General features: G+C 43.1%; 5 protein-coding genes across 14 annotated transcripts; 2 read left to right on the top strand and 3 right to left on the bottom strand.

The window, feature by feature from the left end:
* Positions 1-11: 11 nt before the first annotated feature.
* Positions 12-1,910, bottom strand: LOC125771976 (ADP-dependent glucokinase). Of its 2 annotated transcripts, none has more exons than XM_049443217.1 (3): positions 1,450-1,910; positions 1,217-1,381; positions 12-1,145 (listed from the first exon to the last, which is right to left on the bottom strand). In XM_049443217.1, exons 1-3 carry the CDS (start codon positions 1,542-1,544, stop codon positions 155-157), a joined length of 1,251 nt encoding a protein of 416 aa, XP_049299174.1. In that variant the 5' UTR covers positions 1,545-1,910; the 3' UTR covers positions 12-154. The 2 variants fall into 2 exon arrangements, with proteins under 2 accessions (XP_049299174.1, XP_049299173.1); XM_049443216.1 differs by having other exon boundaries at positions 1,454-1,910.
* Positions 1,911-1,982: 72 nt separating this feature from the next.
* On the top strand, positions 1,983-5,022 carry LOC125771970 (uncharacterized). The gene is made up of 2 exons (XM_049443207.1): positions 1,983-3,841; positions 4,909-5,022. The coding sequence occupies exons 1-2, from the start codon at positions 2,260-2,262 to the stop codon at positions 4,917-4,919; spliced, it is 1,593 nt and encodes a 530-aa protein (XP_049299164.1). The 5' UTR covers positions 1,983-2,259; the 3' UTR covers positions 4,920-5,022.
* LOC125771980 (phospholipase B1, membrane-associated-like) lies at positions 4,747-19,553 on the bottom strand. 9 transcript variants are annotated; one of them, XM_049443229.1, is made up of 7 exons: positions 19,071-19,553; positions 18,708-18,793; positions 6,507-6,583; positions 6,238-6,436; positions 5,828-6,156; positions 5,471-5,745; positions 4,747-5,359 (listed from the first exon to the last, which is right to left on the bottom strand). In XM_049443229.1, the coding sequence occupies exons 4-7, from the start codon at positions 6,433-6,435 to the stop codon at positions 4,911-4,913; spliced, it is 1,251 nt and encodes a 416-aa protein (XP_049299186.1). In that variant the 5' UTR covers position 6,436; positions 6,507-6,583; positions 18,708-18,793; positions 19,071-19,553; the 3' UTR covers positions 4,747-4,910. The 9 variants fall into 9 exon arrangements, with proteins under 9 accessions (XP_049299186.1, XP_049299187.1, XP_049299180.1 ...); XM_049443230.1 differs by having other exon boundaries at positions 19,152-19,553; XM_049443223.1 differs by lacking the exons at positions 4,747-5,359; positions 5,471-5,745; positions 5,828-6,156; positions 6,238-6,436; positions 6,507-6,583 and adding exons at positions 7,128-7,992; positions 8,050-8,324; positions 8,398-8,726; positions 8,813-9,099 and having other exon boundaries at positions 19,071-19,287.
* Positions 19,554-21,633: 2,080 nt separating this feature from the next.
* LOC125772004 (uncharacterized) lies at positions 21,634-23,775 on the top strand. The gene is made up of 4 exons (XM_049443278.1): positions 21,634-21,926; positions 22,389-22,588; positions 22,672-22,906; positions 22,982-23,775. The coding sequence occupies exons 1-4, from the start codon at positions 21,917-21,919 to the stop codon at positions 23,407-23,409; spliced, it is 873 nt and encodes a 290-aa protein (XP_049299235.1). The 5' UTR covers positions 21,634-21,916; the 3' UTR covers positions 23,410-23,775.
* Positions 23,619-25,788, bottom strand: LOC125772028 (gustatory receptor for sugar taste 64a-like). The gene is made up of 4 exons (XM_049443304.1): positions 25,327-25,788; positions 24,596-25,235; positions 24,151-24,403; positions 23,619-23,705 (listed from the first exon to the last, which is right to left on the bottom strand). The coding sequence occupies exons 1-4, from the start codon at positions 25,670-25,672 to the stop codon at positions 23,619-23,621; spliced, it is 1,326 nt and encodes a 441-aa protein (XP_049299261.1). The 5' UTR covers positions 25,673-25,788.
* Between the last annotated feature and the right edge of the window lie 311 nt (positions 25,789-26,099).

Raw genomic sequence — 26,099 nt, 5'->3', positions numbered from 1 at the left:
TTTAAAACATTGTTCGCATCAAGGTAGGCGATTTAAAACAGCGCTTCAATCGTTAATGTGGTTACCAACGACAACTGCCCACTCTTCTAAGCAGAACAGTGAACACTTCATAAGCAGTCTTGTACGTTTTTCTTTTTATAAAACACGCTTGTGTTTATATCTGCAGCACTAATCCCGCGCCGGAAATGTTATCCCCCGCGCCAACCGTTTGCTTCGCATGTTTGCATATTAAAACCGGTGCCACGCATATCTCGACCACGATTGATGGTGCGTGTTGCTGTAGTTCGAGCGTTTCTTCCCAGCAAGACACCGGCTCACGGTTGTTAAAGTGTATCCGTCTAGCACCCGGTTCTGCGGAAACGGCAAAGCTTCCATCCATCTGCAGGTAGGCCGCATCCGGATTGACGATCGTGCTCGCACACACGTGCCGGTGTGCCGTAAGCGATGCTTTTGCTGCTGCCTGTTTCGTGTGCCTCCAACGACCGTCCCTGGCCACGATGAATGCCTGATACGCGAGTGTGTGCAGATGTATGCGGGAAAGCGGCCGACGGGTTGCTCCATCACCGGGGTCAGATTGCTTTTGGTAGAAATCTTCGTTAAGTTTGCGAAAAACAGCACGCGCTTGGTCGAGTGAATGGGCCACACGTGGATTACAGTCGGCGACCAAGCTTATACGGCCCGTTTGCAACACTTGCTGCAGATTGTCCAGCTCCTGTTCGTTCATACCGATCGAATCGCTGTACGGTAGCACTGTTCGCAGCAACAATTGAAGCAACTCCAACTCAACGAAGCTGGCCATTTCGAAGTGTATGAGCGTTTGTGTGCGCGATTGGGCTTGCATCTGGGAGCGCACGCGTTCCAGCAACCGTTCCCGTGCACCCACGGGATAGAGATAATTGTCCATCATCTGCAAACCGCTCACAACAAACAGATGCGGCTCGAACCCGACGAGGGCCGCATCGAATTCTTCCAGCGAGCTCAGGTACGGATTGTGGTGATCGTTGTGTAGAATGTATCGGTTGGCACGGGGCGATACCAAATCGCCCCACGTGTCTCCGGTGTTGTACTCCAGTATCAGATGAATATCATCGTCCTCGATAAGGCTTCCCGTGAGGCGAACTTCCGGCCTCAGATGCGTCTTCAATCTGTCGATACACAACGGTCAAGCGTTCATTGAAAACTGTAACAACAGAAACACTATTTTACCCTTCATTACTTTGAGGACATTTTCGCACCCAGCAGGACGTTTGCACCCTCTATCGCCATGCGTGTTCCAATGACCGGTGCATTGCCGCCTAGCGCCCAGTGATGCTGTATTGTGCTCGATTTCTTTGCCCGTTGTACCAAGCTCATAAATAGCTCTCGGTTGCCGGTAAATCTCCTACGAAGAGGGTGATGTTAGGTGTGTGAAATTTCCACTGGTCCACTCATACCGCCGACGGTTTATACCTACTCTGCAGCCGCGCCACGTTGAAAGTAGTAGCCAAAGTTAAGCAGAAATTCTTCCTCGTTCGTAATATCGTCAAAGGTATATTCGGTCGCATTCAGCGCTTGGCCAATGCTGTCGCTATACTCTAGAAAATCGATCGCACGAACGTGCAGATCACTGCAGGAACCGTAACCGATAGCAACACGTGGACTGCTGACCGGAAATTCTACCTCCAAATCTCGCAAATGCTGTAGAATGACGGTCAACCGTACCAGTTCGTTGGAGGTAAGGTACGCTTGAAAAACGATTGCAAACAGTGCGGTAAAAGCGCCCAACATTGTGGCGGTGCTGAGTAAGGAAAACATTTTGCTGCTTCACCAGGTGGTTTGTGTGTTTCCATTAACCGAATAAGCACTTTAAATCATTACTTTTTTAACGTCACGATAATGGTACACTCGTTCCAACCGGTTCCTGTTCGATTTGTTGACGTTGCGGCTACTGCATTCCGTTTTGTTTGTATTGTGCATTTGACGAAACGTCATCGAATGACAGCAGTGCTGAGCGGTTGAAAACCGCTAGTTGACATTTGCAACGAGTCACCCTGTGTTTGGGAACCATTCGGGTTGAAAGGCGCGGAACCATCAGATCAAACGCAAGTGTTCTGGCACACTACCGTGGTTCAACACCGGCAAGCGTTAAGTTCTGATCTGCTGTGCTGATTGTGCATAAGTGCGATAAAGTGTACGTTACCGAAAGTTATTTCAAAAGTTGTTGGTGATCCGTTAAGAAACATACAGTTTTTATCGATAGAGTTTGAAGACAGGCGGAAAATGGCGGAAAACGATCACGCAATATGGTTACAGCGTTGTAACGATATATGCGAACTGAGTCGCATCCTTCTTACGTATGTTAGAGACCTGCGTGAAGATAATCGACATGGCGAAGCGGCCGATTGGTTGGCACTGGTTGGTCGAAATATGGAAGAATTCATATATGGAGATAATCGCTTCCGAAGTGCTCCACGACAATACCGTCATCGTCGTGTATATCGCAGTTCTCCTGTCCGTGACAGACCATTACAGTATCGACCAAGATGGACGGTACCATCAGCCTATCTGGAGCCGTATCCGTTAGACAACCCCGGAGATGGCCATGCGCCAGACTGTCCGTTTGCCACAACATCGGTACTGAACGGGGATAATGTGGGACCGCCAGTTGTTAGCCAACAACCTACCCAAAGTTACCCGGTTACAACCGTCATTACACCGTCATTCGCTCGGTCATGGTATGGCCTTCAACCGTCTGCTGGAACAACAGCTACTTCCCAGGTATTCAGCCAAACCTATCCGGTTCCACCACCACTACCGCCGCCTGGCAGGCCATGGAATGACGTACAACAACGGACGGATCCTCCGCAGGTGTACACTCATAACATCCCCGTTGGGCCACCACCACCATCTGCCAGGCTATGGAATGACGCACAACAACGGATGGAACCTCCCCAGGTATACAACCAAACCTTCCCAGGTGTACCACCACCGCCACTGCCCAGGGCATGGAATAACACCATTCCAGGCCCGTCAAATACTGTCCCGGAGCTTGTTTTCCCACGCCTGCCGATATTGACACCACTGGTTCCGTCCCAGCGGACTATTCCACCAAACACTGGTCCTCGTTGTCCGATGCAGCAGAATGTGGCACCAGCAACTGTTCCCCGTGCTCAGACGGAGCAACGTGTGGCCCCCGTAACTGCTCCATTTGCTCAGACGGAGCAACGTGTAGCCCCGGCAACTGCTGCTCGTGCTCAAACGGAACATCGTGCAGCTACAGCAATTGTTCCTTGTGTTCAAATGGAATATCGTGTAGCCCCAGAAACTGCTCCTCGTGGTCAGTCGGAGCAGCGTATGGCCCCAGCAACTGCTCCTCGTGATCAGACAGAGCATCGTATGGCCCCAGCAACGGCTCCTCGTGATCAGACGGAGCAGCGTATGGCCCCAGCAACGGCTCCTCGTGAGCAGACGGAGCAGCGAATGGCCCCAGCAACGGCTCCTCGTGATCAGACGGAGCAGCGTATGGCCCCAGGAACTGCTATCAAGAAACGTACTAAAACTCGTAGACGCCACCACTCAAATGCTTATATGCTTGGAAATGCAAGAGATACTCAAATCATAATTCCGTGTGCATCACCTTACGTTGGTATATTATTGGAGGAGTATACAGCTCCTGCGGCAGGGGCTACGGATGAACCGTCCTCTACGAATGCACCGACGACTACGGATGCATCAATGACTACGGATGAACCGGCTGATGACGAGCAGGGTGAATCATCATCAAATGCCCGGGAGAATGTTATAACACCGACAATCGAAGATCATAACAGTGCTGATGAGTGCTCCGATCATTCGATACATGGTAAGTACAATTTACCAAATTTTATATATGTACTTAAACAAAACTAATTGTTATACTTCTTGGTCCTAATCTGGTGTTTGGTATCTGTGCTTGCCATGCTTTGTTCTTTGTATTGCTTGCTAAGGGTTCGAAGGTTTCAGTTTGCAAGAATACGCTGAGCCCAAAAACGCAATTCCCGCAGAATACCTACTTTTGTTTTCAAATCGCAAGTGTCAAGTTGTTTTTTCCCCTAAACGCGTTGTTTCCGGTTTGAGGTTAGATTGCACGATGGTTAGCAAAATGGAGGGCCCTTTGTCTTTTTTTGTTGAGGGATTGTACTGGCAATATTTTTGAGCGTATTTTTCTTTAAATAACTGTTTGTTTTATTATGTTTGTTTATAATGTTTGTTTTATTGGAATGTTTCGATAAGAAGTCTAGATCAAGAAGTAAGCAATTCTTGATCTAGACTTCTTATCGAAACATTCCAATAAAACAAACATTCACAGAAGGTACGAAATGTGCGTTCGAAGCACGTTTTGTCAGACCGCTCCGGATATCGTCATCAGATTTCTTGTGGATATGACGTGGCACTGTTTTGTATCAATGTGACCATTGTCTAAGAAACGGGAACAAACGTGATTGCTGACGGGTTCGCTCCACAAGTGTCTTTTCCGTTTTACGATCGGGTTCGAACCCTCCGCATATTGTCGCCTTGAAAAAACGCAAGTGTTTCGGAATGATTTGATTCTCCGGCACGTTGGTGTGGCCTATTGCTTCGTTTTCTAAAATTCTTCACATACCTTCTTTCGGTGTGATTTGTGTTCGGTCTGGTCGGATCGGGCACAAAATTTGCTGATCGTATAAAAAATGTGCTCCAGATCTCTATGCGTACAGGCGTGCGTTCTTCACATTAGGGGTGTGGACATTTTTCCAACATTCAACGCGTGTGTCACGTATTTCTTTCCACTTTATTAACTAATTAGATAAACATAACATAACAATAACAAATCATTCTTCTAGTGTAACCCCAATGTGCGCTCTATATGATTGTGAATATTTGGTTTGTTTTTTTTCCCTCTATTTTTAGAATTAGACTAAACTGTTCTTACGCGTCGCCAGAAATGGTCTTCCCTTCGCCGGACAGTTGAAACGTTCAAACTCCCTTTGCAACAGGTCCGACTTATTACCCACGATGTCTATCAGATTGTTCCAGTAACTGTTCGCCGCGATCGCGTGTCCCCGTTGGCTGAAATGGAAGCAATCGACCGAGGCGACGCCTGCATCCGTATCACCGTTCTGGAGCGTTGGTAACGTCAGATGCTCTGGAAATGGTTGATAGTTTACGACGAAATCGATGGCGTTGCTGAATTCGTCCCGCTCGGTGACGGCCTGCTGTACTCGGTTCCACTGCTTCATGATGCGTTCCAGCCGCGGTTGAAAGGGCTCAAACTGTGCCCCAAACACACAGGAACACTCGAACGAATGGGTGGTAACGCACGATGCTGGCTTAGGGATAAACGTTTTCAAGATGTTAACATCTGCAAAAAAGGAAAGGGAAGATCAATGAAGCAGAGAGGGTACGGAGATTTTTTTAAATAACTTTTTTTTTAATTTTTTATGTCTGATTTCAGACGTTTATATATGCTTACTGATAGTTGCCACAATATTAACCATAGCCCTCGGCAGGTACTTGCGAAGTAGCCTCAAGGTTTCCAACAAATTCTGCTCGTGTTGGTACAGTGCCTTCTCAGGCTTTGGCAGATAGCAGATTCGGCTACAGAAATCATTATGTCCAATGAGAATAGTTATTAGCTTCCAGTGATTTTTGATATCAACTGTTCGATCCGATCGCATACGTTTGATTAGATTTCTTGCTTGGTGTGGTAGGTCCTGACTCATGGCGGCAATTTCCGCCACATCAAACCTGTTGCCCAGAATTAAAATTCAACATACAAGCCATATTAGAAAAGACTATTTTGCAAGTAGGAAACATTGCCATAACTTACCTTGACTCCCTGTCGATTGATAGACTGTCGCCAACGACATATCCGTTCAGGTTCGGATTGAATACCTTCAGTATGTTCGGTAGGGTTAGATATTGACGCCAGGTACCCTGTCCCCCGATACACCACGACAGGCCACGATTTTCAATGATCAGCTCAAGAATTCCGGTTGCGAGTACACCCGTACCGGCTGTTAGCGAGTCACCGAGTGCCGCTATCACGTCGATATCACCAGGACGTAGCTCATGTACCGAGGTAGGGACTTTAACACTGCGCATACCTTCCGTTGGACAGGGAAAAGCTTGATCGGATGGTATGGGAGATTGTATTTTCTATAGCAGGAAAAGAAAGGGTCCCCCTAGTAAAAAGCTAGTAAGATCGTTTCGGTAGATATCTTCCTAGTATCAACATACCCCTTGAGAGCGAGCCTGATTTAATCGGGCCGGATTTTCACTGTTTGGACCGACATTATCAAACAGAAGGTTGTGCAGTTTACGATAAAGCGTTAGAAAGGGAGGATCATCAAGAAAGGACACTTCCTGCTGAGCGGTCGTCGCGTCATTGGTATTCAGTAACAGAAGTAAGGACAGGGACAATGGTAGAACATTCATACTATTTCGATGATGCAAAAATGATACATTTTAAATTAATTATCCCATTCTATTAGCTATTAGTTACTTACATGAAAGATGTTTACTTGATTTATATCCAACGATTCAGCTCAGTAATGCAAACGATGAGAATAGCCACGAAGATCGTCTACAAGAACGAAAATGAAACTTAAAAATGGCCAGTCTTATCACGTATCAACGAAAGCACGTTCACGCGTTCCTTCACTTCGAGTGCTGAATTACGTTTGAAAACGGTTTGCAAAATGTACTCGAGCTTTTATAGTTACCCTGCGTCACTTGCCGGTACGATGCGGAACAAGGACGATATTTGAATTATCTTTACAATGTTTTTCTATTTTTTTTTAATCCAACATATTACTTCACTATTACTGTCGCAATCAAAAAGCGATTATTTCTTATTACAAAAATGCCCATACCGCGCGAAACAAGGGCGACATATAAAAGAACATTATATTATTCAAAGTTTTCTACTAACATTTTGCTGCATTATTAATATCGCAAAAAATAAGCGAGTCTGTTTTTTTTTTCAACACAATGTATTCATATATTCACGAATGAGTATGTAAAAAAAAATTTGCACGCGTCGCCATTACTAACCAATAAAGTTTTCTGCTTATGAAATAAATGATCATGCGTTGCGTTTTATTTTGTACAATTAGAAACAATGTTCATAAAGTGATAATTGTATGTATTTGAAATCCTTCGTTGATATCATTTTCGGACGTATGTAGCTGCTTAGTAATACTAGGACAAACACACCACCATTATAAAATTCAATATAAAAACCTTACTTTTAAATGAGAAGATCATCTGTATGAGTACATGAGTACGTATGATGAAGGATACCGCATGGATTATAGCAACGGTGTGTATAGGTTAATGGTGGCAGTGTCGTATCTTTTATGCATATCGAATGGACCTTACTACGAGTGGTGAGATGAGCCTTAAATCGATTGATGAATTAATAGCCATTATCTTCTTATCTAATCAACCCGTTCTGAATAAGTGTGTGTGTGCGATTATAGATTTAATATCACATTTCGATGAAGTGCGCTTTTGCTGAGGTGCGTGCCAGTGCCCATAATGTTTTTTTTTAGCTATTGCCCGGCGTACGCAGAAATGGCATGTCCTCGCTAGGACACTTGAACAGCGTGAATTCTCTCTCCCAGTTCATGGATTTACCCCCAACCGGTTCGAGCATATTGTTCCACAGTGCATTCGAAGCCAAGGCGTACCCTTTCTGGCTGAGATGGAAGCAATCCAGCGACATGTACGTAAAGTCCGTATCACCGTTCGGTGTTTCCGGGAAGGTAAGATTCATGGTGAACGGTTGATAAACGACGGCAAAATCGGGCCGGCTGTGAAACTCCTTCCGGGTGGCAATATCCATCTGCAGCATATTCCAGTCCTCGATCAGCTTAACGTACCGTTTTCGCTGCTTGCGAAACCGCGTGGCTAACAGACAGGGACATTCGACGACGTGCATTGAGACACATTCCTGTGGTTTGTTCTTAAACCGTGCCAAGATATCAACCTCTGGAAGGGTAAGCAGAATGCGTTAGTTGCTCTACTGGTTCTGGGCGTAATACTTACTGGGACTTGCGGCCAGATTGACGAAGGTACGGGGCAGATAATCCCGGAAGGTGCGCAGCGCACTGACGATGTTTTTCTCGTGATACTGTAGTATCTTTTCCGGTGTGGCCATGTAGCAAATTTCGGCACAGAAATCATTACCACCGATCATGAGCGTGATCATCTTCCAGTGGTTTGCGATGTCTACGTTCCGATCGGATAGCATCCGTTTGACGAGATTCCGCGCCTGATAGGGGATGTCCTGTGACATGGCACCCCCTTCCGCTGCATTAAACCTGAAGCGAGAAGAATCGTATGTACTACTGCCAAAACGTACTGCCTCCACTCTATCTGTGGTATATATCTTACAGTGAAGACTTCCGCGTGGATAGACCATCCTTCGTTGGGTATCCGTATAGCTTCGGGTTAAACTCCTTCAGTATGTTCGGCAGTGTTAGGAACTGGCGCCATGTTCCCTGCCCACCAATGCTCCACGATAGGCCCTTGTTTTCGATCAACACCTCCAGTATGTTGGTAGCCATTGCACCATTGCCCGCCGTCAGGGAGTCACCAATTGCTCCCACGATATCAATATCCCCTGGTCGCAATTTGTCCACGGAAGTCGGCACAGTCGCACTACGCATTTCGGTCGTGTTGCAGAAGAATGGTTCGTCTGGGCCGAATTGTTTTTGGACTTTCTGTATCGAGTAGTTTGGAAGAGAAACATGAAAGGAGAACCAACAAAAAACAATAACCGCCCCACAAAATTCTCGGTGTTACTTACCCCTTTTTTAAGATTGACCAGGAACTTGTTCTTATTGTTGCCCGTCTGTCCGATAAAGTTGAACATGATCTCGCGCAGTCCACGGTATTTGCTCGAGAGTAGGGGCGAATCGAGCGGTGTTATGAGTGCCTGTCCGTCGGCGGGCCCAAACGTGGTCGCGAATGCTAGCAGCAGCATTGCGGCAGCAGCGGTACCGCCGAGTGAAAGCGTGAGTGTCCTTGCCGGTGCCATGGCGGTTGGTGCGGTTATGTGCGTGGGGTGTTTTTGTGGAATGTTTGTAGCTGATGCTAAATTTTCAGTTTAAAATGGACCAAGCGAAATGGTGCGAGATGAGTGATTAGAGGTGAGAAATTTGTTTCAAATCGGTACATAAACTTATATCTAATACCCGAACGGCGCTTGATCATTTTGTCGTTTCTTAAAAATCATAATATAAATCATTTGGCATCATTTGAAGTATTGTCGTAAAAATTCTTTTCCGGTAGCTCAGCGCCACCGCTGTCAATCAAAATGTGGTCGGTCGCGAGCGGGTCGCACTTTACGATGAACTGTAAATTTGATCTCGCATAAATTATCATAATAAGCCGTTGGTTTTGAGTGTCCGGAGCCAGACGGCTCGGTGCGTGCATGGACACCGCAGTCGCAGCACGAAAGCGAAACTACTAACAACCTGAATTTTCAACCTTGAAATGGCACTGCATCACCAAAAAAGCAAACAAAAAAAAAATAACGATAAACTTGGAGAACGGAAAACGAATATCGGTCAGAATTGGTAGACGAAACCATCTGTTAAAGAACGGTCATTAAACGCCTAGCGGTGTTGGAATGGGCTTGGTTGGTTGGTTGATTGTCCGTTTGATTCCAGTTATTGTTTACATTTAAATGATTGTTTAATAAACAATCACAACGATGGATTAAGAAATAAAGATAAAAATGACTGATCATTTCATTCCAGTGATGTCACTGTGGTATGTTTAATAGAGAGATATTTAAAAATTTAATTAAAATCTCCGAGATGCCTTGACAAATTCTTGTGTTTATGAATGAATTTTATGACTATTATATGCCAATAAAAACCTGATTTTAACAACTTGATAACATTGCATAATGTTTATCAGCTTCTTCAAATTTTAGCTTGATAGAGAATCGGGGCGGCCCAGCGCTTAAGATGCTAGCGGCGTTGGTTTTTACACGACAGGGCCACGCATCAAATCCCATCCGGGCCGTTCCCCAGTAGCAAGGTCTGAATAACCGGTTGCATGCTAAAAATAAGTCTAGTAAGCCAGAAATGCCCAGCAAAACCATTACCTAGGTCATTAAGCCAAGAAGAGATAGGAACCAGGACCATTCTACTCATTTTAATTTTGTTTACTTTTAATATTTTTGTTTACTTGTTTATTTATACTTGTGCAACTTTTATAATAAGAATCATCATTACTTTTAACATAAAATACCACCCCACCCCCCGGAAGCAAGATCTGGTGTAGTAAGAATATGGCTAGTAAGCCTAAAATGGCCGGCATGACCTTGACATGAAGTCAAGAAGACGAAGAACTGATTTTTTTTAAATTAATGGATCTTTTCAAACCATTACAAGAACAAATGCTAGATAATCGATATGTAAAAAAGTGGGAAGATTAGGGGTGGCCCGGTGGTGTATGTGATAAACCGCGCCGGTCCACACGGCAGGACCGGGGATCAAATCCCATCCGGACCGTCTCCCCGTAGCATGGACTGACTATCCTACTACGTGGTAAAATAAGTCTTGATACGGCCAGGTCGTTCTAACCGAGCAAATATAAAAAAGTGGGAAGATTATGCTACCAATCTGAGAAATGGTCACTTCAAAATGGTAAACTCTCAAAATCTGGCAAACTTTCAAAATTGCGGTACATATGAGCCTATCTTCAGTCATGAAAACACATATGCCGACATATGCCTTCATTTTCTAAAAAGTTCTAATAGTATCCATCTTTAATTTGCAAGACTTTAACGAACCGTATCTAAATCATACAGTTTTACCTTAAATCGCCTTGAAATATTCAACCGATGGCTACGTCTTTCGGAGGCACGTTTCCATTTGGATAGACCCGCCAAGCCTGTAAAATCGTACACAGATGCTGGTGGTGCGTTGAATTTACCCAATACGATGACAAGTAATGATGAGTGCCCATAGTGCTTCCTACCCTGCCTTTTAATCGGTAGTGGTAACCACACTTGGCCACAAATTAATTCCTATCATGCCGCCTGGTCAAACAATCTACACACCGCCGGAATGGTAAATTCACAGTGTAAAACAACGGTTATACAGTTCACACAAATAGTACGCCGGCCGTACTATGTGACGACCGTTTTCCTAGTAGCCTTAATGGGTGTGCCTTATCTGCTCTAATCGATCACGCATGGTTTGCATATTTGCATGAGCTGTATTTTGCTTCGTTTTCAAAAAACTTTCCAGACTCAAGATGTCCCAGAGAACCTTCCTTACACTGCACAGTATATGGCAATTGGATACGGTGCTTCTGGCTAAGGTTATGCGGTGGTTCGAAGTTCAATGCCACAAAAATGGGAAAGATCGTGATTTCACGCTTAGCCAGCAGATGACCCCATAAAGCATATTGAACTTTCAGCCACTGGGTCTCAGCTTCGTACCGTTGTGTTCCGTGCCAATTTCTTCGTTCGAGAATTGCTATCGGTGAAGCATCTCCAGAAGTCACCAGTTTCCTGTCTGCTTGCTTCTTTTTTTTCTTTTGCTGTGTACAAACGGAATTGATAAATGTGGACACATTCCATCGCGTGCTCTAGAACTGCTTGTTCCCTGGTGGAAGATGCTTCGAGAAAGCATCTCCCCTTACAGGGTAGGAGATAACCGCCTATCGAAGACATTCGAGACAGAGACCACATTCTCGAAGTAACTGTTTGGGGAATAACGTCTTCCTGAAGGACGCGATCATGCGCTTGCAATAACAAAGGAATGACGATGGAATTTATTGTTATTTCATCTTATGATCGTAATATTATTCATGTATTCATGCATTAATCTACAGTAAGTTAAGGTATCGCTTTTAACCATATTCCTTGTTCGTATGAAGATATTGTAATCGTTTACTATTATTGGCATAACGACGTCTTTTTATTTCACTAGTCTTTAGTTTACTTTTATGACATTATGACTTTGGACTTCAAAAGGCGGGTTGCGAGGAGATTCAATTCCACGACCTTCAGTGTATTAGATCGATCGTCAAGGTACGAACGTATGGTATTGATCCATTTCAATTTGTGTATTGTTGTGTTGATGATTTTTATTTTGCTACTAGGCGTTCTTGGTTTTTTCAACCATTATTTTACTTTTTTCAAAAAGCGTTAAAATAGACTAAGAAAACCTCAAGTGGCATCTTCATCCCATTTTGATTCGTCGTCTGACCCACAAAAGGGCAAGAATGCAAAAAAGACCTCCGCACGATAAGCAGCAGCAAAAAAGAGTATTGAATCCCTACAAAGGATTAACATTTCACTGACAGAGCAATTCCACGCGGATGTATGTGAGAAGGAAACGAAACAAAAAAAAACCCCTCACTGTTTCCGGTACTGGGATCAAGTTCTTTCCTTCGGGGCGGCAACAGTTCATTAGCCCTATTACGGGTCAGAACGGTCAGAAGCGATCATCGGTTCACCTTTTGACATTCGGTAGACATAAATCGGTCTCACCTGAACCTTGAACGGCCATGCGAATCATCACCAACCGGCTAGAGTTGCTGGTTCCCAATGGGGATTGTCCATTTCTTTTATTGAGGAGTACGTTTATTAACGCGTGGTTAAAAATTTGTGCTCTACGTGCACGCACGTGTGTGTCTCGTTTGGCGTGATGATGAATTGATTAAGCATTGTACACATTCATTAAAAGGCGTGTGGTAGGTATACGCCCTTGTTTTCGTCGTTGTACGCAAGACACTGGTTCGTAGTCTTCCTTAATGCATCGCTGTCAGCAATATAATCACAAGACAAATATTTGATCACTTATCACACGCGACACGGCTAGAGTGTAATTGATGCTGCTTGACCACAGAAGACCTTCTCCGTCTTACGCTTTTCTCCGTTTGTTGTCACTTTATTAACAATGAGGCAAATAGATTGCTTTTGTGTTAAGTACGTACGTTAAGCCCTGAGGTGCTTTCGGTGGATGCATGGACCAAGAACCCAAAATGCAACCATTCTCGACCGTAACGCGTCACACACTGGTTTGACGCGATTTAGTGGTGATTTCAAATTCCGCTTCGCTCGTTTGTAATGGAGCGAATGCTGCTTCTAACATTATTTACTGCACACGGTAAGATCAGGGTCTAACCATTAATTGCACGCTGCAATCACCGTCTGTGACAGAACGATCCGTGCCTGGAGGGGAAGGAAAAAGTTGTGTTTTGTGTGGAATTCGAGATCTGCAAGTGTCTAGAATTACTGAACCAAAGGTCACTTCTCAGGCTCTCAAGGAAATTAATAAAATAATTTCGATAAGACGTTATTTAAATTTAAATCATAAAATGTGATTACTTCCTTCAACACTTCATAGTTGCACGTTCCAAGTGCTTATCAATTCGCTGACTTTGAACTACATTCGCCGATCAACCCATATCGAGTTAAAACCGGACCGTCAAGGTGTACGTGTGCAACGATGTCGATGATGCACCAGCAATGTTTGTGCCTTAAACTGCAGCCTGTGCTTGCAAGGCTAGGCTCACCATTGTTTACTACCTCTCCTATGCGATGGTGATATTTTAACTCCCTTGATTTACATCACGATCCTCCTGGTGTAAGTGTGTTCTAGGGCGGTTTGTACTACATTCAAGAATACTCTTGCTTTTCTCCATTCTCTTCTCTCCAGGATTTCCACAGCGGAAAGGACCCTTTTGGGTTTATGAATTTTTGTGTTTCTAGTAAATGTGTTTCATATAAATCTACTACTTCTTTGCTAAACAATACACAAACACTATTGTAACACAACAGTTTGAGGAACCTCCTCAAAGTCAGGATCTTCCGGTAGAATACGCAGATATCGGACCGTTATGGGATTTTCTGTCCATCCACAAAACTGTTTGGTGAATGTTAAACGGATCTCACCACAGTGCGGATTGCTCTCCAAGGCGGGACGACACTCGTACACGAGTACGTCCGCCCATAAATCATGAGACCGGGCATGATGATGCTTGAGAACGTGCCGCCAAACCCGAGTCGCCGTGTTTGATGCAAAATTAATCGTCCCAAGCCTTTGCAAATGATGCCGTGTTGCTTTTGCATACATAAAACATGGCACTAGAGGTTCGTCACTTCATGTCTGCCGACTGATGCTTCGTTGCTGGTTAGAAGCGCGTCATAGAGAGATTCCACTATTTTGTGGTGGTGTGGTATCGATAATCCTTGCAAAGCGCCATCGTTCCGTTGATGGGAGGAGATGAATAATGAAACAAAAAAGGGAATTACAGGGGTAGGGTTTTGTTTGGACGTAAATTAAAGGTTTTGATAGTAGAAGAACTACGTCTAGATGTGGCATATGAGTAAGGAATAATTTTGCTTATTAAGAGCTACTCATTATTTATATTTTAATGTTATTCTCGACACCTGTTTGGTAAGTAATAAATTTTGATAAAAACAGCAACAACATGCCATTCAGCAGGTCTCGGCATAAATTATGTTGGCACCAATAAAACTTTATGGTTTTATATTTTTCAATGAAAAAAAAACACCGTTCTTAACATAGTCGGTTTTAAAACGCAGTCCAATCAAGCGAATTAAATACATGAGTGCTTTACAGAAACAATTCATCGCATTGATCATACGATTCAGTTCTCAAGTGCGCTTCACGCAAGTAGTTAAATCGCTGAAAAATTGACGTCAACGTTGTGGAATTTCTTTAGTTTTAAATATTTCAATGAGGCTATCCCTTCATAATTGCGTTCTAAAGGGTGTTGAGTAATTTAAAAAGTCCTATAAACTTCTTAACAGAGATAACATGGATAATCTTGATGTGAATTAAAAATAATATCTCATCAGAAAGATGTGGAATTTAATGACAAGTCTCCGAATTTCTCTATGTGCATCCGACACATCTCGAACGATCGACCTTGACCGTGAGTGTACAAACAAAGTATGGAGAAAAGTACATAAATAATCGGTACGTTGAATTATTGCACTGTACAGCTACTCGTGGTATAATACGCTAAAGATCCTCCCAGTTGATGAGGTGATCATCTTCCTTGCACCCGTTGATCTTGAACGATCTCACCGTACGGTACGGTAGGATAATTACTGTTGCTCGCATGGACTCCGTTACACCGATAAACGGTGCTTCCGAGCTGGTGCTTACGAAATACCAACATGCAAACACATCGATGACGGACGACACTTTACGACGGCAACTGTATGTTACACACATTAATGTCCGCTCGGTTCCGTCCACTCAAGGCTGTGAAATAATTTCGCCTATCGAACTACCGATCGTTGGCCCACCGTACAAAACGGACACTTCCTTAGCCTTCAGCCACGTCACAAAATGGGAAGTTTTTCCAAACAACCAAGCTTGGTTTTGTTTAGGAATTTTATGTAATGGTAATAAAAACGCATAGCTAAAATAAACTGATCTTACGATCTCCATCAGTTGGTTGTGGTTTCGTGAATGAAGCCATTTTTCGGGTAGGGTATTTTTATGACGAAACCTTGACAGTGACCAATCATAACTAACCATTAACCGGATCGGTTAATTCCTGATGCTATTCAAATGTTCAGCTCACCGAAAAGTGCCGAAAATGTAAAGACGGTTCGTAACTTCCGGTACGCATTAACAATTGTAAATGGCAAACAGCTGCACTTATCGCTGCATGAAGTCCAATTGAAAACGCAACCATACGAATGATCGATGATTGACTTGTTCGGCAGAGCAGTAGATTCGTATTGCGAGATTAATTATTAAGGCAAAAACAAACACAAAATTAACACCTGTGCTAACCAACAATTGACGGTACGGTCAAGGTGAAAGTAATAATCGGTCCGGTATGCAAAATAAAGCCATTCGTTTTGTAACAGTACTTTTGTTGCTATTTGCAAAAAAAAAAAACAAAAAATTTAATTTTTGTGTTGTGCACATTCAACTGAGTAATTGTGTTGCACGCTGTGATGGTATGAGGAAACGGATTCTTTCCGGATTGACAGAAGGAATTAGCAACCACGTGTTAAATATTCGGTATGCCAACGAAAACGCCAGTGTTAAGATGTTTCTGAGTATGTGACGTTTGTTGATAGCGATAATGTTGTGTGAAATGTGAGATATATCAAGAACAAAGCAAACGATTATATTTAACAGTTTGATAAACTCTAACTAAACAAAAGAACGTCTTTTTTGTCCTTTTTCCTTTATTTTAGTATGACATAACTTGTGTAAAAAAAAATTCATTTTTTAAATTAATTTCAAAATGACTTATTTAAAAACTTACTATTTTAAGTGATAGATGAGAAATTATGCACTAAACCGAAACGAAGTTATTAGATTCTAAAGGAATTTAAGCGTTAATTGAGAGAGGTGGTCCAATAGCCTTGAGACTCGATGATCGGTCTAATACACCAACGTTGGTGGTTCGAATCCCGTTTAGACCCAACTTTGACTATGCATCAACAACGATGTTTAGCTAGCTAAATTGTTTAAATAGCCTTTGGAAGTTCTGTGCATCACAGATAATCCAACACCCGATTAAAAGTCTAAGTAAGTCAAATTATAAGGACTGTAGGCTATATGTTGTGGGTCCTTATCTTGACTTTGATGTAATTAGAAGAAAAATGGAAAATTAACGAAAACAGAATCTTTTTTAACTTTTCTTTTCAAGAAACCTTGAATGCTTATCTCTTCCTTTGTCATATTATGCAACTAATATTCTGATCTGTTCGTGACGTTTCGCTTCCTCACTGCTTAAAAACTTCATTTACATCATGATAATACTCTTTCTAACTCGAAGTAATAGGATTCCCGCCCAAGTCTCCCAGCGGAGCGGTGTGTTATAATCAGTTGATCCCATCCTACCCTGGATGGCCTTTTATCACACTTGTTCCCTCTGTTACCACCGTACAACCCTTGATAATTTGATCGCGTAATATTTCGTTTTACGCACCGATGCACCACCCTAGCAGTGGAGTAGTACCTTTTTGCTCTCGTTTTTTCTTTATACAGTCGATGTGCATTAATCAATCATGACGGGCAAGCGTATAATCAATCGTACCTAGTCAACCCTAGAACGGAGGGCATTTTTAATTGCGGCCCACCCGGACACACTAAATTGAGCGGCTGTTTTGTTGTTGTTGTTGTTGCTGTTATTCTGGGCGTACACAGCCGTTTTATGTGAGGTAACCAGGGTGCAAGATCGAATCCGAGATCCATCATTAAACGTCACCACACTTAAAGTTGCGTTCCAATGCAAACAAGCTACTAGTTTGTGTGTGTGTTTGTGCAAGGGTGGGTCTAGGGAGAGAGGACCGTAACCTGTCCCGAAGGGTCACAAGAGGTTCGTGGGAAAACAAACGCACAACCATTTTACGACCATTGACCGAAGCTGAGCACAATGTCAATTGTGACTCCCTCCCGAAAAACATGTCATTTGACCACGCTGACAGGTTGCTGACCATATGCCAAACACCGTCGTTGTGTGATGGGGATCATTTTTACTGCTGATGTGGACATTAGCGTACGAGCAGCCCTTGAACTTGTTTGCTTTTATCAGACCCGAACCGATGGCCCGGTAGCGATGTACTTGCTGTTTGCCAGACGAATGCGGAAGTAACGCGATAGTGACCAAACGACACAGTTTAAAGTACCCACGCAGCGGTAGAGTGGATCCATTAGTAATGAAAAGATTAGTTTTTTCTATCTTCTGTTACAAAAAAAAATCCTCACTATTGCAACTTGTGTAAGGATTCGACATAAAAAATTTAGAAAAAAAAACCGTACATTTGCTTTTGCGCCAAAAGCTCTTCACACGAGCAGTCGAGGAAGCGTGAATTTTGGCATATCATTTTAATGTCGGTAAAGGTGTTGGGTACTATTTCTGGTACGAGCGTCATCATCATCGGCGCCTTTTAGAGCGTTTATTTGCAATTGATGAAGCATCCGACACACACCTGCACAGCTGTCATTGCGAGTTCTTCAGTTTCCTTCTTTTAGACAGATGGATAAAACATACAAATTATCAAACATTGAAATCTTCCTTCAAACTCGCCATTTGCCTTTTAAAATGTGCTCCATCTGTGTATCCTGCGGGTTGCGTCAGTGAAACGCTTCGATGGCGCGATGGAGTGGAATTGCTTTCGGGTGTTCGGCAAAGCACTTCTTCCTGGAGTGGCACAATTGAACTTTTAAGCATCGTCTGGACCCACGCATTAGAAGGCAATAACCACATCAGAACAATGTGTGTTCCAGTACGTTTGTTTGCTGCCATTGAAGAATTCGGTGCTTGCTGTATTGCGGTTTAGACAATCTTGCTGGTAACGTGATGGACGTTACACGATCTAAGCACGGTGAGGTCTTTAGCACCGATGATAATGAATTGTGCGGGCTTTTAAAAAGTGATTTGCAAAGGATTAGGTGAGTGGTAAACCAAAAAAAAATTGTTTGATGAAACCTTGAAGATGTCCGCGCAATGTTGGTTTGGTGCTGGATTAATGCCGCATCTGTGTGCCCGATTGTTTGTTCTAGATTTGCAGGATACGAAGCGAACGATGATGAATTGATGCTTCAACGACTTCATTAATCACGATATTTTCACACCAAGTGTCACTTTTCTAAGACGTAATTCGTTTTACCCATATTGAACACATTAGCTTAATGTTTTTGTTTTTTTTTATGTTTTTTTGCATCACTTACCTTTTTTAAGTGAATCGACATTAAAAACTCCTAATTATTTTTATCACTTTCGATATTTTTCAAGGTCACAAATAGTAACTGTCTATCTGTTTGAATGGGAATTGGGGAAAAAATTATTTAATTAATTTATATTTGTTTTGTTTTCAATTGTCACATTATTTTTTGTTTGTTCATTTTTGTGCGAATCTTTTTTTTATTTTCCTTGTGTGATCGTTTATGGATCTAACGACTACACTTTCATTTTTTTTTTAACTCCATACAACTTAAAGCTCACTCAACCAAACAACACTATACGATGAAATATCTGGCAAACGAAGCGTGGAGTGTTCACGACAATATTAATTATTTATTTCTCATCCTCACAGCAAACACAATCTCCTCCCTACTGACTACGCACCGGGCACTACTCGATAAGCAAATCCACAACACAATCCAAAAGCACACCGTCGAGAGCGAAACTTGCGCGCGCGTACGCAAGCGAGAGATCACCACACACACAAACTGTCGCCGGCAACGATCGAGAACAGAATGCTGATGTTGCGTTCGCGTTGGGTGCTTCATATACGCACTTCACGCAGCCACACGATTCCCGACGCGGAGCGGATTATTCTGAACCGCGTGGTTCTCTCACCGGTGAGGTGAGGTGTGATTTCAACCCCGATGTTTTCTATCCGCTAGCGACAGCCATACAGCGGTTCAGAGGTCATCGTGTTTGGACGAACGGGGCCGATACTGTAATCAGGGAGAAGCCGAGCAAAGGGATAAAAATTACACTAATTGTCCACGCCCGTTCACGAGCGCACGCTTGTCCGAGCCCCCCGGAAGTCGGTGGAACTTCTCCCTCGGCCGATGGTGCACGTCACGTTGGAAGCAAATTAAAATGTTTACACATGAGCGACACACACACGGTGCTGCTTACCAATGAGTGAGCGCGAGCGGGTAATCGATCATGGTAAGAAGATTTCTTTCTTTCGAGCGAACGATGCCAACGAGCAGCGATGGTACGGGCAATTTAAAGGATAATAAATGAAATAGTTGCTTCTGTTGTTTGTGATCTTTTGCATATGGAAGAAGTGAGACGTATTTAATTTGAAGTTGTATGTGTGTTGTTTGATTTTTTTTATAGTTTGTCTTCAAATAATAGTTCAATTGGTTGTGCTGAGTGCATTGTGGCCAAAAAGGCCTTGATATTTGGAGGAAAGCAAATGTTGGCATTGGTGCAATTGAATCTAGAACCTTCTTGTAATTAATGTTACCTTGCTACCATGATGTAGAATTACTCTCCAAATTATGTTTTTTTTGATAAATAATACAGCATCGAATAGATTGAAAGTTTAACATTATTTCTCAAAATAAAATATATGTATACTATGCAACTTAAACGAGCGATTGAAGTTTATAAATTTGAAGAATGTAATTGTTAATATTCATGCAAAAAATATATTTAGCCTTATACTAACTCTTACAAAAATGTAACATTTAAAAAAAATATTTATAATTTTCAATCATTAACATTAGTAAACTATGTACGAAACTCTAATTTAATAAACACCCATAAGAAATTCAAATAAAACCATATTAACGCTTGCTGCAGAATGCTACATTATAACCGTTCGAAATGACACTTGCGCTGAACTTGAACTTGTTTTCCCCACCTTGGAGCAAAGCGCAAATGGAAGCCGAAGTGCCGTCTCTACTTCGTGCAACAGCCGAACGAGCACGTGGTACCGAGCGCAAGCGGGCGCATGGTGTTTTGTTTCGCATATGATTTGTCTGGCGTTGGTATTGGTGATGTAAGGTAACTCTCTTTTGGAGAGAAGGAAAAGTTTCTAGAGCAAATGAAAAATGGGGTTTAAAAATTAATACAGATTAAAATAAAAAAAATACAGAAAATATTAAAGGGGAAATAACATATAAATGAAAAATAAAAAAAAGCTACAATTATACATTTTTTAGATGTTCTATTTGGAGCAAAGGGTTCAAATTTTGTTTGCACTAATATTTTAACAAAAATATTTATTTTTTATTTATTTTTGAGAGTGACGGCATCCCTAGTATTTATTCTAAACATGAGTAAAAACCTAAACACTTTTGTTTCTTTTTTTTCACAAATCCATTCTTTTTTTCTACTGTGTTTAATTTAATGCAATTGTCTAAAAATGCTCAATAAGTTATCAAAAAATAAAAGCTTATTGGAACAAGTATAAGTCTACTTATTTATATTGAAATACTTTACGTTATTCGATTAAGTGAAGCAGTTAAAATGAAGGGGTATTTTTTGATTCATTATTAATTTTCTAACTTTATGAAAAACTACGGTTTTGCGACTACATTTTCTACTAGCTTAAAAATGTCTAGTCAGCATCAGTTAGGTTGGGTACTGACCAAAAAGTTCGATTAGAGCCAATGAGAAGTAAGAAGAATAATATAGGGAACAAAAAAACAAAATAAGATTGATAAAAAAGCCGATGTAATTTGTTCGCTCGGACGTTGCGTCTGCTACATTGATAATAAATAAAAAAGCATCAACGCTTATCAACACACCAGGCAAACAGAGGTATCCTATCCTATAGGTTCTCTAACTTCCTTCCATTATCGATCATACGATAAGATGTAAAACCATTACTAACGAACATTGTACATGAGTGTGAAAAAATCAATACTCATTCATATGTATTTATTTTTATATCATTGTGAATATTTATCACTTTTTACGAAACAGATGATGCATACCTTTGCATAACAGCTCGGTGTCCACGTTCTCCACTCATCAATATTAGCGATGAATCATTTCGCCTAATCGAGAGTGTAGTACGCACTGTCTATATAGCATGAATCATTTCCTATACGATAAGACGATAAGACAGACACTTTATGTGTAGTTGGTGACACCGTTTGATCAGTAGCATCTGTTTTCCCCGCAAGAGACCACTTTCCGGTTGTTAACAAACCCGGATTGGTGTGAGTAGTGTTGGCTTTGTACATGTGTAATGGTGCGAGCCTTCTCCGATATCAGACCGTTCTTATCAGTGTTTAGTGTATTTATTTTACTTGTCCAGCAACAAACCGCCCCGAAGAGTTAGTCGACGACCGAAACACAACCGTACCAGGTCCCACTTGTGAGAGCGTCTGAAAGAAACTGTTCCGTTCTAACGATTCGTTAGTTTATTTTATTTTTTTTTACCGTTTATTAACACCCGCAGTACAGCATGAACACAGGTAAGCAACAGTTAATTTTGTAGTGTGAAAAAAATGTTGCCCAGTGCGGATGAGTTTTTGAAAGTAACATCATCTGTTCAAACAAACTGTGTAGTTTTTTTTTTGTAAAACACCCTTGAGGAAAATCCCTCGCAAAGAAAAAAAATACATTCCGCTTGCTTAAGTGCACCATTTAGTCACGTAACTTTAAAGTGTGACAAACATAAATAGGAACGGTTCGTTATCTTTTTTTCCGCGCAAAAAGGTGTTGACTGCAATCGGTCATACCAACGCTCCATTGATTTCTTATCACCGACAAAAGGGCTGATGAGGGTTGGAAACATAAAGACCGCTATCGAACCTAGAGATCCGATATGAAGGGGGTTTTTGCTTCTTCAAATGTCCATTAGAGACCGGGAACGGTGTGAAAGGGCGTTTTCACTGTGGAGCTGCTTATCGTTTCGGGTGGACTTTTGATTGCAGGATTTAACTGGATTCCGTGGACTTCGCACCAGGGCATACCACCGGTAGCGGTGTACGCCGGAAATGATCAGGACGGTTCACCGATCTATGTTGGCCGAGCGTACCATGAGGGTGATCAGCTACCGGCAAAGGTGATTCCTTCCAAACAGGCAGCTTACGTTTCGCACAATGGAATGGAAATTTTCAAGACACACTTTGAGGTATGCTTGCCGAATGGCGGTTTGCGAGGGAGGAAGAGATGAAGAGATGTATATATTACATTTTTGTATAATAATTTCTTAAGGTCCTTACGGGTACTGGATTCACCTGGGTCGGTAGTGGAAATGGGCATGTACCGGCTGGTGCTGTTCTGGCCGGTAGTACGACCACCGGTGAGCAGCTGTACGTTGGACGTACACATCACGAGGGCAGTTTGACACCGGGTAAGATACACCGGTCTCACGGATGTCTCTACATTCCGTTCAACGGTGCGGAACAAAGCTTCCTGTCGTATGAAGTTCTCGTTGGACAGCAGCGTTGTAAGTACTATAAACCCCCAATAAGAATCCCCTTTCAAGAGTTCCTTAATTAATCTAACGGTTCCGTTTTCATAGCGACCTGGCAAAACTGTTCGGCACATGCACCGATGCCACCGAACGCTATCCTGGCGGGACACGATTCGGACAGCTCACCGATTTACGTTGGACGGGCGTACCACGAGGGTGATCAGCTCCCGGCAAAGGTGATGCCAACGAAGCAGATCGCGTACGTCTGTCACAATGGAATGGAAATTCCGAAACATTCGTACGAGGTGCTGGTCGGTGGTAACGTGTCCTGGATACCGTCCGGATTCGGTAGCGTACCGCCGAACGCTGTCTTTGGTGGACGCACTTCGACTGGCGAGGCGTTGTACGTTGGCCGGGCACATTACATGGGCAGTTTGACACCGGGTAAAATTCACCCAAGTCACCAAACGCTCTACATACCGTACGGTGGCAGTGAGATCCCGATCAAGAACTACGAGGTGCTGATCGAAAACTGAGCATTGTTTCCAGTGGCCCATTCTTTCCGGGATAAAATGGTCGAACTAGTATCATAAATGCGTTTGTAGTTGTTTTTTTTCTTCAATTTCTATTTGATCATCAAACACACACACACAGACAGACAGTTATGTAGGTTGGGTTTATGAGAGTGGGCGATCATCTTTTTGTCTTCTTGGAGATACGTTTACGGAAATTGCAAAGTTGTCCATTAAAATGTGCAATCCTTTGTCGTGTCGGGATTTTTCTTTACCTGATCCAGCAAAACGAGCTCGTAAGTAATGATCGTTCCGGCCATCTGTAGGTAGAGAGATGTAATCAATAACAGTGCAATTACAAGCTTCAATAAATAAATTTCCAATTAAAAAGGTCCCAGCCTAATGCTGCTTTATCAAACTAAAACCCCCCGGGCGAGAGATGGTGACTGTAATCTGATAAAGCGCCACAAAGCCCATTTAACCTTTGTTTGCGCTTCACTGAAAGGACCACTGATAACGATTCGTTCGTGTTTGATTTACCTTTTGCGCTTGGTACACTTGAAAGCCTTCCATACAAACACGCTAGCATTGCAGGTGAATCAACCGATAAGTGATGTCAATGACGGCGGTACTTCACCATTGTGCAACGCTGCATCATTGCGTCAATTGATAAGGCTTGGCTCCCTTGGCTTATCCAAGGCTCGCCAATAGACTAGCTGCTATTGAATTTCGTATTATTTAGTCATTTTAAACCGAAAAGCTTACCGCTAATATTAATGGCCTTCGGACGAAGAAGAATCTCTTGCCGGAGAGAGCATTCTCGGATGTGGCCACTGCGTCACAAAGCCGCCTTAGATCCAGATTCCAATTCGAGCTGGGAAAGCGTCGAAGCGTTTCCAGTGGACGTTCCGAGGCTCGGCTTATTGAGGACACGACGAACAGCATGAGAAAACAGCGACACATGAGAAATCCGAGCGAATACCAGAAGTAAACCGTGGTTACGGTGGTCGCTTTAAGGCTGGAAGGTATTGTAAGAGTGTGTAAACCTTTTAGCGCCTGCTAATCGATTGCATGTCGGTGGTTTAGTGGTAGTGGTGCTAGTTCGTCACACGTCCAGGTAGGGGTTCAAATCCCATTTTCGGCACACTCTTTTTTCAAGGACACATTTTAGAGGTTGCAGTGCTAAATAGATGATTAAAATATCAATTACTCAAAGCTGTTAAACAGCTGCACGGTGATGAAGAACATATCGTTGGCGCAGCTAAACAGGATCAGCTTCGAGAACCGCTCGTCAACGAAAGCGACCAGTTCGGACAGCCGTACAAAGTCTAGCCGCAGTCCACGCCAGACACCCTGCGTTTGCGGTTGTCCATCGAGACGTTCCAGCCGGTCGTTAAACTGCACGAACCGTCGCTGCAGTCCAAGGCTGAGGCAGATGATGAACACATCCACATAGTGCCAGCTAAACTTGGCGATTCGCATCGTCAGCTCGATTGTCCATCCGACCACCGGATGGTACGGGATAACGTGCAGCACGTACGGATGTTCCCGGTGGAAGAAATTCTTCCAAAACCCGCTCCGATGCGGACAGTAGCGTATGTGAAGCGCATTCAACTGGTACGCCGACACGAAGTTCAGTGTGTCCTCAACGAATGCAAAAAACATCACACTGAACGCGATAAGATGCACCTTGCGGTGGAATGGCAGTGTACCGGCCGGTGGTTGATACGGTTCACTCCGGAAAGGTAACTCATCCACGTACCAGCGGCCCATAATGTGGGACCAGTTGCGTGCCAGCAGCATTAGTTCGACCATGTAAAACACAATGATGCCGTAGTACACGAGTGAAGCTGTTTTTGGGCGGGAGTAAAGTGACAAAAGATAAACCCGAATTGAAGGTCTCTCTTGAAGAGGGATACTTTTTAAACGCATCCTACTTACAGGCTTGCTGTACACCGAACGAGGGCTGTTCGACCGTATATGCAGCCAGCATTACGATAAGCGTCAACATGACAAAGAGCGTGACACATCCGTACACGAACCGTACGGAACGGTAGCGCATCGTGACGGTTCGCGGATCACTGGCCTGCCCGTAACCGATGATGGGCATGAGTGAAAACAGTTGTCCCACAAAGATGACCGCTGCCAGTGCCTCGTGTGTGCTGCATTCCCGGCCTGGTGCATCTTTATCCGATGGTTCCGCGGCCAGTGCAGTCGAAGGTGTTGATGGTGGTCTTGTCAAACTGCGAACACTCGGGAATCGGTCAACAGGAGTCATGTTTGGCATGGTACAAAGTAAAACTAAGCTCTCGGTGAGATTATCCCGGATGTAAGCAAACACACGGTGGCATAAAACACTTGGACAACAGGAGATATGCTGGGTTAATGGCGGGGGGACAACTCGTCTACCCTTCTAGAACGCAGAACACAAGAATTACTCCAACCTTGCTGAGCTGTCAAACCGAACTATTTGTCTGTCGGACAAACTCAGCTTACAGTGTCCTTTGCCGTAGCGTTAAAATTGAATATTCGTGACAAACTAATGTAAACAGAACAATTATCCTGGTCGTCCGGTCAACTTTCACTTTACGCTGGGAACCGGCACAGATGCTTGAACTGGAGCTCCATGGTCAACCAATGGTATCCGCTGGTAGGATATACCAACTCCCACCATGATGAATCCTTTGACCGTGACGTCAGAGGACAAACCCATT

This window comes from Anopheles funestus, chromosome 3RL, assembly GCF_943734845.2.
Source record: "Anopheles funestus chromosome 3RL, idAnoFuneDA-416_04, whole genome shotgun sequence".
NCBI lineage: Eukaryota > Metazoa > Arthropoda > Insecta > Diptera > Culicidae > Anopheles > Anopheles funestus.
This window is presented reverse-complemented; position numbering and strand designations above follow the sequence as displayed.